Below are 10,679 nucleotides of genomic sequence, written 5' to 3'. Positions count from 1 at the left end.
TCTGGGTCCCTTCGGGCTGGCCATTCCTACTGCAGCCTGAGGTCCCTCACTCTGCCAGGTGCCACGTTCCTACATGGCGAGGGTCCCCAGAGAGCTCCCACCACGGGGCCTTTGAAGGCCTGCCGCTTGGCACATCCATCCCCACTGGCCCTGCTTCTCCCCCTGGGGCAGTCCGATCTCCTGCCTGGCTACTCCTCTTATTTCCCACATGGCTGCCAGGTTAACACCTCCCCCCTGCCCAAACAATCCCAGGGACCCCAGGGTCTCTTGTCTCTATAAGAAAACGCCGTTTCTTGGGCAGCAGTTATGGTCTTCTAAGGAGGGGCTCCAACCTGGACTTTCTAAGCTCCCCCAGCTTTCAGACGGGTCCACTGTCACACCGTGCTGCCTTTGCACTCACTCAGGCAGCTCCTGCCTGATCCATCACTCTGTCCACCTTTAACCGTCTTTCAGAACCAGCTCCAAAAACCCTCCTCCAGGAAGCCACCCTGATTGCCCTTGGAAGCACCCCTGGCTCTGCCCTGCCTTAGACGGTAGGACATGTCTTCCAGGGATTGGGTGCTCTGTGCTTGCATCTGAGCCCCTCAAACCTCCCCTACCCCGGGGTTCCTGTGCGCCTGGACTGTGGATCCCCCATGGCTGTGCCCGTGTCTGCTTCATTTTCCTTCTCCCAGGGTCCACGATGTGCTGGTGGGGGGTGGTCTCCAATGAGCCAGCTGTTTTGACATGCCGAGGTGTTCTGGGGAACTGGGAGCAGGGCATGTTCTCCAGGGACATGCCGCTGTGAAGAACTCAGCCTGCTTTGGGTTCACTCGTTCTCCCTATGGGACTTTTAGCTCTAATAGATCAAAACTGGCCTTTTCCTTTATGGGGTGGGGGGGTGTTAAATGCCTAAAGGGTTAGTTACTTATTTGCTGCCTGTATAAACATCAGTGGTTATCAGAATTAGCCCTGATTTGTGTTTGCTTTATTATTTCTTTTAGTGAATGGAATGAGGTCATATCAGAAAGCTTTGTGTATTTTTGATAACCTTGAGCAGATTAGAACCACTTTCCCTGGGAATTTGGGGCGTTTTAAGCTATTACTGATTAAGCACCAAGTCGACGCTGTTTAGGACACCCCTCTAAGTGCTACCAGGGACGGAAAGGAATGTTCCTCAGGGTCCCTCTCCTTATGGGACTTTCAATAAGGAGAATAAAACAGAATCTGTGGAAGAGTGATGTCTAAAGCACATTGCAAAAAAACAGTGTCAAGGAGGGTTAGGGATGCATAGCTAGAGGGCTGAGGCTCTGGGGATAGGGGAACTCTGGGAGTGGGGTGGGATGGGGGCTTTGGGGTGCAAGAGCAGCAGCCGGGCCAGGGGTGATGGAGCCAGACAGTAGGACTCTGGATGTGGTCTCTGGTAGAAATGAGCCCGAATCAGGGCACAGATATGGTTGCAGGGGCTGGGGTCATTAGGAACTCAGGGTTTGGTACCGCCCTGGGGAAACCAGGGCTGGGCTGAGGACCCGGGAGGAGGGTTGCTGTAGTTCTGAGTGTGCACACTCAGGGTGCAGGATGCAAGATGGGCCCCCAGGAAAGAAGCTGCTTGGGACTCTGGGGGAGGGTGAAACCCACACAGTGGTCCGTGTTGCTCATGGGAGCATCCATCCTCCCCCCACCCCTGCCGCGGCCTGGCACGGCAAGGTACTTCCAGGCAGACGTGCCTCCGGCCAGCAGCTGCCCCGCGGGAGCCCTGACTCAGCCAGCCAGCTGTGGAAGGGCACGCCTCGGGCTTCCTCTCCTCGGGCCGTGCAGCACGTATGGGCTCAAGGTCCCCGCGCCAGCCCTTTCCTCAGGGTGGGCAGAAACCTGGGAGCCTGGGCGTGGTGCTCGGGGCACGGAGGGTCTGGAGGAACCAGAGAGAGGGTAATCCCGAGGGGCCACGGCTCTGGAGAAGAGGCTGATGGTGCGTGTGGCTCCTTGCAGGAGGAAGGGGTCCTGTTCATCGAGGGGCTCCTCAACATCTGCTGGGGGCTGCGGCGGCCCATCCGGCTGCAGATGCAGGATGACCAGGAGCGATGGCAGCCCCCCACCCCTGCGTGGACGGCCGAGCAGCCCGGGTGCAGCCGGTGAGTGCGGGGGAAGGCTGGACAGGCCTGCACCTGAGCTTGCATGTTGGGGTGTGGGGCGTGTCCTCAGCCTAAGAGCGATCCACACTCCCGCATGGGACTGCGAGGCAGCCTGGTCCTCACCCCCGGGGACCGAGCCGTCACTCCTCACCCCAGAGAGGTCTTCCCAGAGCACAGCCCGGTCCTGGCTCCCTGCCCCAGAGCATTCCGAGATTCCCGTCACCCCCAGGTGTGTTTCCCATACACCTGCACGGAGCCACCTTGTCTGCAAGCAGAGAGGACTTCAGTCATCTACCAGCCCAGAATGTCTTGGCATCTCCCATTTTGATTTGAACAAACTTTGCATCCCCCTGTCCTATAGTTTTATTTCAGTGTCAGAAGATGGTTTCAACTGAGAGAAATAATTTCCCACTTGTGGTACCATTTTGTGGATTTTTTTATCCCACGCCCACCCCAGAAAGGAGCAGTTAGCAGCTGAATTCTCGTTTGCTTCTGCATCTAGCAAATCCTTTGAGGACGCAGCAATTCAAAAAATGTCCCCCTTCAAAGATTCAGGTAAAATGGATATATACCCCGAAAGGACATGGCATGTGACACTGGTGTGTGCCCAACATGTCCCTGGTTCTGTGTAGCAAATGTTGAGCTGCAGATTTAAGAGCATCGAATTACAGCAAATGCAGCTATATCCCCTCGGCCCCCAGGCAGAAGCAGCCCCGTCCACTGAGATGGAGGCGCAGCTCTAGGCTCACGTCCAAAGGACCCTCCAAGACACTCAGTGTGGACCCTGCCTGTCTTCTCCCCACTCCATTGCACTGTGGAGCTGCAGCTGGATGAGGGGTGCCTCGTCTTCCTCCAGCCACACTGGCTGCCCTGCTTTGGGGACATCCTGCAAGAGGCTCTACCCAGCCCCGCCAAGGCTTCCCCTGCCAGGATATCCTCTCCCCCAGGTTGGCAGAAGCCTGGAGAGCCCTTTCAGCACCCTACAGGCCCTACTGGTGGCCTGGTGCCAGGGACACCAGGTGTGTGTCTGTGCATTTGTGAGTCCCTGAGATGGAACAAGTCCTGCCCACACAAGCCCACAGAGTCAAACCTGCCCACCTTCCACCCGACACAGGGATCTTTGCTTTCCCTGGATGTTCTAAGTTGGCTCTCTTGAGTATGAGCTCGCTGCCTCTGCCTGCGCACAGAGGCAGTGACCTCTTGCCTTTTATCTGGGACACTTGTCTTGGCCAGCAGGCAAACAGAGCCCCGTGATGGTCTCTTTTCAGAAAGGAGCTCCCTCCTCACAATGGTGCTGATGCCACCAAACAGCTGAGCGCTGGGCCTGTGCAGGGGGGCGAGGAAAGTTCCAGAGACGGCTCTGGTAAGTGGGGGCCGCCTCCCCCTGGGAGGTGGGGGCATCTCACCTGATGGTGATCTCCGAAGATGAGCCCCATGGGGCAGCAGAGGGTGGCACATCAGCCCCATGGGGCAGCAGAGGGTGGCACATCAGCCCCATGGGGCAGCAGAGGGCGGCACATCAGCCCCATGGGGCAGCAGAGGGTGGCACATCAGTGGCTCACATTATTCACTGCCTACTCGGCCGGAGACTCTCGAGACTCAGAAGAAAAACTTGAGGCTTGCAGCAGCGACGCAGCTCATTCATGACCTGGGTCCCCACCTTGTGCTGCGCTTCAGAAACGAGGATCACCAGCACCGAGCGTGGGGCTTCCCCACCCTCCTCGGGCTTGCAGGATGCCTTCCTCACGCTCTGGGATCCCTCAGTGCTCACCTGCTCTCTGGGCCCTCCCTCCACATCAGGGTGGGCAGGGCTGGCCTGGGTGCCTGTCTTGGTTTCCCAGGGTTGGGAAGGAAGAGTCCACCCACTGGATGGCTCAAAACAGCAGAAATGTCTTGTCCTGCAGCACTGGAGGCCACAAGGCCAGAATTCATCAGGGAAAACCCTCCTCGCCACCCCTTGTCTCCTGGTGGGCGGTCGGCAGTCTTTGTCGTCACCCTGCATCCCCTCTCCCCTGCATCCGCTCTCCCCTTCTTACACGGACACCCTTGTACTGGATCAAGGCCCCAACCTACTCCAGTGTGACCTCCTTTGAACTCATCTGAATCCATCTGCAGTGGGGGGGCGTGCAACAGGGAGGTGTGCCCTGATTTCCAAATCAGGTCACATTTTGAGGTAGCGAGGGTTAGGACTCTATGTACCTTTTGGGGGGGACACATTTGAAGCCATAAGGCTGCCATAGGGGCCCCACAAGAGAGTCCGAGAGAGTCAGCATGTGACCTTGTGACTCAAGGTCAAGTTAGCTGGAATTTCCTTTCCTGTCCGCACATTGGGACTTCCCCTTCTGCCCAGGTGTGTTGCTGGTATCCTCTGGCTGGCATGGTGTGCTTCTGAGATTCCTGCACCCCAGCCCCACAGGCAGCAGAGCAGGGAGCCCCAAGACCCCAGCACCTGACCCTGTCATCCCCCCAGTGCCTGACCCTGTCGTCCCCCCCAGCGCCCGACCCTGTCGCCCCCCCAGCGCCCGACCCTCTCGTCCCCCCCAGCGCCCGACCCTCTCGTCACCCCCAGTGCCTGACCCTGTCGCCCCCCCAGCGCCCGACCCTGTCGTCTCCCCCAGCGCCCGACCCTCTCGTCCCCCCAGCGCCTGACCCTGTCTTCCCCCCAGCGCCTGACCCTGTCGTCCCCCCAGCGCCTGACCCTGTCGTCCCCCCAGCGCCTGACCCTGTCGTCCCCCCAGCGCCCGACCCTCTCGTCCCCCCCAGCTCCCGACGCTGTCGTCACCCCCCAGCACCTGACCCTCTCGTCCCCCCAGCACCTGACCCTCTCATCACCCCCAGCACCTGACCCTGTCGTCCCCCCAGCGCCTGACCCTGTCGTCCCCCCAGCGCCTGACCCTGTCATCCCCCCCAGCGCCCGACCCTGTCGCCCCCCCAGCGCCCGACCCTGGTGTCCCCCCAGCGCCTGACCCTGTCATCCCCCCAGCGCCTGACCCTGTCATCCCCCCCAGCGCCCGACCCTGTCGCCCCCCCAGCACCCGACCCTGTCGTCCCCCCCAGCACCTGACCCTGTCGCCCCCCCAGCGCCCGACCCTGGTGTCCCCCCAGCACCTGACCCTGTCATCCCCCCCAGCGCCCGACCCTGTCGCCCCCCCAGCGCCCGACCCTGTCGCCCCCCCAGCGCCTGACCCTGTCGTCCCCCCAGCACCTGACCCTGTCGTCCCCCCCAGCGCCCGACCCTGTCGCCCCCCCAGCGCCCGACCCTCTCATCACCCCCAGCACCTGACCCTGTCGCCCCCCCAGCGCCTGACCCTGTCGTCCCCCCAGCGCCTGACCCTCTCGTCCCCCCAGCGCCCGACCCTCTCATCACCCCCAGCACCTGACCCTGTCGTCCCCCCAGCACCTGACCCTGGTGTCCCCCCAGCGCCCGACCCTGTCGCCCCCCCAGCGCCTGACCCTGTCGTCCCCCCAGCGCCTGACCCTCTCGTCCCCCCAGCGCCCGACCCTCTCGTCACCCCCAGCACCTGACCCTGTCGTCCCCCCAGCGCCTGACCCTGTCATCCCCCCAGCACCTGACCCTGGCGTCCCCCCGAGCACCTGACCCTGGCGTCCCCCCAGCCCCTGACCCTCTTGTCTGGCTGGCTGCAGAGCCCCAGCTGGAGGAGGAGGAGGCCCCGCAGCTGACACGGACGAAGAGCGTGAGCTGTGTGGTCCAGAGGAGGCCCCGGGCCCACGCGCCTGGCGAGGCCCAGCGGCTGCGACGACACCGCTTCTCCATCAACGGGCACTTCTACAACCACAAGGTGACTTCCCGGCGGGGCTGGCCTCCCGGCCTTAGAGGCCGTGGCGACCACAGCCAAAGCTGAGGCCGTGGGGACCACCCCCAGGGCGGGCAGACCGGGGACCCGCGACCATCCACAGTGTTTCAGCCTCATCACAACCCCAGTGTGGCCTCGCTTTCATTTGCTCACTTCCATCTGTAATGCCGCATCCAAGTAAGGCCGTATTCAGAGACGTTAGGAATAAGGATTGCAGCATGTGTTTGGGGGAGAAAACAATTTAACCTATAAAATCACCCCAGGTGCCCCAAGACTGAGGCCAAGAGAGTGACCATGTGACTTTGTGTCACGGGATCAAGCTTGCTGGGTGTTACTTCTGCAGCCAGAGCGGGTATTTTCACACTGTGTCCTGATGAGGAAACAGGCTCAGGAGGCACCACATTCTGCCTAAAGCCACAGCAAAATGGGATTCCAGTGCATGACATTCCAAAGCCTATATTATATTCACAACTGTCAGTCCATTTTCACAAGTCATGTGGATTCACAAGTCATGTGGCAAGTCAAGTGTGGGTGACCAAGGCAGACCGTGAGGCCAGCTTCATCCTAAATTAGGCAGTTTCCCATGCGGTTTCCCACCAGAGTGGGACCGTTTGTCCCCCAGGAGCTTCACATGTCCAGCTGTCATCCTGTCTTGGTAAAGGCATCTCACTCACTTGCAGGGCACCCAGGGATGCGTGGATTTGCCCCCAGGGAACCTGGAAGGGTCCTTGTTCCCAGCCCTTGGCCTTTTGTCAGAGTATGTATTGTCCTGACCTCAGGAAAAGATCTCCTTCCCCAGATGACCTCATTCTGGCCACACACTGAACTGTAAAAAGAGAAGTCGACTGTTACTATAAATTGAATGGGTGGTGGACGAGCCCCTGAATAGACTGTCCTGTAACAGGCCATATCCGGTAGCGCTGGGAAATGAAAGCAAAGGTTCCCAGTTTAAGCAGTTTTCCTTCTCTAAGGCAATGACTCATGGAGAGGGGAGAGGGATTGGGAAAGAGAGGGTCTCAGGGTCAGACCTGACCGTGCGGGTGGTAAAAGTGAGGCCCGACAGGGCCCATTCAGGCCACTTTTGGGGGGCTCTGGACTTTGGGCAAAGGAGAATTCAGCTGGGCAAGTGGAGAGGGCCCCCCCTCCCTCCACTCTCCACTAGGTTTGTACCTAGCAAAGTTTGCTAAAACCCAGGACAATCCAGGACTATCAGAAAGGAGAGTTTTTTGGAAGAGAGAAGGGGTATCCAGGGTTTAAGCACAAATTTAAAATAGTTCATGTCAGCCCAAGAACCTGCAATGTGACTTGGTCATTCTTTTTTTTTTTTACATGGGCAGGCACCAGGAACTTGGTCATTCTTTAAATCTTATTCCAATGGGGTTTAGCTTGGAAAGTGTTAAGTACGCACCTGTCGTTAGGATTTCAACAAATGATGTGCCATTTTGATGAGTTACTAATAAATTTAGAAAGAGCATTTGCAAGAGCTCAGCCTTGTTCTGATTCTGCATTCCTAAAAATAGGAAACTTTTGTTCAAGGGCCCAACCAGAGGAGCTTCTCCTTGGTACTTTCCCATCTTCACGGGCTCATTCATCTGTAAGTGTGTCTAGCACATGGCATTATTTCAGTTATGGCAGATGTTATGGGGGCATGGAGAACGTCAGGGCTCTGCTCCTTTCTGGGCCCCCCTGACAAACTACATAATCTCCCCAAGCTTCAGTTTGCTTTCTTAGAAAAGGGGAATGATGACTACTACTTGAAGTTCTGTGGTGGGGATGAAATCAAAGCTTGCGATGTAAAATGCATAGCAGGTTGGATACGTAGATACATAGCTGGTGTTTATCGAGGACATACTATGTGCCAGGCAATTGCCAAGTTGATTTCATATGTGGCATCTCACCGGCAAAGACAAGATACCTGCTGCAACGTAATGTGTGCCCAAATAATGTCAAAATGCCCCCTGTGGCTGGACACACGGTCCTCGTGACGGATCTGGGTTCCCTGTGTGCACAACCATGAGAAGACCCGTGGGTAACATTGTGCGGGCCCCAGGAAGCCATCCGTCTTAGTCTGCCAGGGCCGCCATGACAGATGACACACAGTGGTTCGGCTTAAACAACCGGAGTTTATTGGTTGTTTTCATTTTTAGACACCAGAAGTTCAAAATCAAGACATTAGGGCGGTGCTTTCTCCCTGAAGTCAGAAGTGTTCTGGTGCTTGTTGTCTGCAGTCCTTGGCTGGCATCTCTCTCTGTGTCCACTGTTGTGGTCTCCACTGGCTTCTGACTTCTGTCTCCTCTCTCTGGCTTTCTCTGATTCGCTGTAACTGAATTTCTTCTGCTTATAAAGACCTCCATCACCCTGATTAAGGCCCACTCTCATTCATCTGGGCCAGCCTTAACTAGAAATGACACCTTCACGAGATCCTATTTACACATGAGTTCACACCCCCGAGAATGCGGATTAAGATTAAGAATACATCTTTCACTAGGGTGCATGATTTTATACAATTTTTAAACGTCTGGAACGTTCTAAACTAGAGCTGTGCTTTAAAGCAGCACTTCTCAAATTGCTTGTATAAGTAGCAATACCTGGTGGTATTCTCAGAAGAAAGATTCTGATTCAGGAGGGCCGGGGGGAAGAGGGGACCCGAGCTCTGTGTGCTGTGCTGCTGCTGGTCCTGACCACACCTGAAGCTGCGAGGTCTCCAAAGGCTGTCCCTGCAGCAGCATTCAGACTGGAAGGCTGCGGCAATGTGAACGGAGGGCCTCCGCTCGCTTGGACAGGGCTGGGAGAACAGAGAGGAGGGGACACCCAGCCTAAGAACTAGCAGCCACAGGATGGCTCAGTGGATGGCAGAGTGAGGGAGAGCCTGCTCCCCCCGCCCCTCGTGAATTACCTCCGCCTTGACGCTGCCTCCTCGAATCCAGCAGGCTGGCCCTCACACAAATGCAGGCATCTTCCTTCTGGGATTTGGGATCCGCCAGTAGTACAGCTTCCCTGGGGGCCTCAAGAACTGGGGGCCCCAGGGGGCATCCGGCACAGGTGTGTCCCCAGAGCCCAGGGTGCGGGCTCCACCCGGCCCTCAGGCCCGCCCAGTAGGACCCGGTGGACAGCGTGCCTGGCCCCCCGCAGGCTCCCCCAGGGTCTGCTCTGAACTACCCCGCCCCCCGCCCCCCCCACAGACGTCGGTGTTCACCCCTGCCTACGGGTCCGTGACCAACGTGAGGGTCAACAGCAGCATGACCGCCCTGCAGGTGCTTACCCTGCTACTAAACAAGTTCAGGGTAAGTGCGGCGGCCACGCGCTGCGACCCGCGTGGGGTGGTGGCAGCTTTGTCTGGGTGAGGCTGGCCAGGGCTTGGGGGAAGGCCGCCCACGACCCCTGGGTGGGAGGGCCAGGTTTCCTGGGCTGAGCCTGCATCTCTGGGACTTTGCATGAGAGAGGGGAGGGTCCCAGGGGACGTGTGTGTGTGTGTGTGTGTGTGTGCGCGTGTGCGTGTGTGTGCGTGCGTGCGTGCGTGTGTGTGTGTGCGTGCGTGCGTGTGTGTGTGTGCGTGCGTGTGTGTGTGTGTGTGTGCGTGTGTGTGTTCCTGTGGGTGGTGGTGGGAAGTGCCCTGCTCAGCCTCTCTTACCTCGACAAGCCGTAAGCTGACCTCCTATCCCCGCCTGTGCAGGTAGAAAACAGCCCCAGCGAATTTGCTCTCTACGTCGTTCACGAGTCTGGGGGTATGTATCTGGCTTCATTTCTGGATCATTCGGCAAGCTCACTGCCCCTGTTTCTGAGAGGCAAGGGCAGCATGGGGGGCCCAGGGTGGGCTTGCCCTCCCTGCCTTGGACACCCCACCCCTCCCACATCAACATGCATCCCCACCCCCACCCCAGGAACACGCCCATCCCTTTCACAAAGCCACCCAAATGACACGGGCAGCCAACTCCAGCTTCCTAGAGTGAAAGGACTGATGGGTTCTCCAGCACAGGGTAAATCAGTCAAGACGATGGGGTGGGGTGCAGGTTAGGATGGAGGGAGGACATTAGAGCCCTGCCCCCACAGAAACCCTGCACACCGCTCTACTGCAGCACACCTGTGTCCTTGTCTAGTTACTCCCGCCCCAATTGTGAGCAGGCCCATGCGTCCTATCTCCATCCCACCCACCTCCACACACACACGCACACACACTCCCAGGGCTCCTGTTTCCCTATGAGCTGCATCTTCGCCCCATGACGCAGTCACACACTGGGCACTGCCTTCTCCACGAGGTCTGCAGAACACTCCCCTGGCTGCCCCCACCCTGGACAACAGTTTCCTCCCACGTCCCTGTGCTGATTGAGAGAGGACATTCTTATGTCTCATGAAGTTTGTAAACCATCTCCCCCCACCCCCCCACCCCTCCCAGAGCGGACAAAATTAAAAGATTGTGAGTACCCGCTGATTTCCCGAATCCTGCACGGGCCCTGCGAGAAGATTGCCAAGATATTCCTGATGGAGACAGATCTGGGAGAAGAGGTCCCCCATGATGTGAGTGGAGGGCTGAGGCTTGGGGGCCCTGTCCCTGGGGGAGGAGCTGGGGCCGGGTCAGGGGCTCCTGCTCTCTCCTTGGTGGGGCGGGGGGCAGGGAGCACCTTGGCCAGAGCCCTCCTGGGCACCTCTCCAGGGGCCACCAGTGTCCCAAGCCCGGCACCCTGAGGGCCCCTGCAGTGCCAGCCTGCCTTGTGGAGGGAGAGCACCTGGGCCCCAGGGAGCCAGCCTGGCCTCT

The 10,679-nt window shown here is 58.5% G+C and overlaps 1 protein-coding gene and 1 long non-coding RNA gene across 2 annotated transcripts in view; one reads left to right on the top strand and one right to left on the bottom strand.

The window, feature by feature from the left end:
* The window catches only part of RASSF4 (Ras association domain family member 4), a 37,235-nt gene that overhangs the window by 23,370 nt on the left and 3,186 nt on the right, over positions 1–10,679 (top strand). Inside the window, exons 4-9 of the mRNA XM_077124554.1 lie at positions 1,969–2,111; positions 3,380–3,474; positions 5,757–5,911; positions 9,109–9,210; positions 9,600–9,651; positions 10,320–10,441. Coding sequence (XP_076980669.1) covers positions 1,969–2,111; positions 3,380–3,474; positions 5,757–5,911; positions 9,109–9,210; positions 9,600–9,651; positions 10,320–10,441 — 669 coding nt within the window. The remainder of the gene's footprint in view (positions 1–1,968; positions 2,112–3,379; positions 3,475–5,756; positions 5,912–9,108; positions 9,211–9,599; positions 9,652–10,319; positions 10,442–10,679) is intronic.
* Positions 8,036–8,981, bottom strand: LOC143653510 (uncharacterized). Its single transcript, XR_013161337.1, has 3 exons — positions 8,823–8,981; positions 8,515–8,711; positions 8,036–8,249 (listed from the first exon to the last, which is right to left on the bottom strand). It is a non-coding gene; the product is annotated as an uncharacterized LOC143653510 (long non-coding RNA).

The sequence above is a fragment of the Tamandua tetradactyla genome, chromosome 13, assembly GCF_023851605.1.
Source record: "Tamandua tetradactyla isolate mTamTet1 chromosome 13, mTamTet1.pri, whole genome shotgun sequence".
NCBI lineage: Eukaryota > Metazoa > Chordata > Mammalia > Pilosa > Myrmecophagidae > Tamandua > Tamandua tetradactyla.
This window is presented reverse-complemented; position numbering and strand designations above follow the sequence as displayed.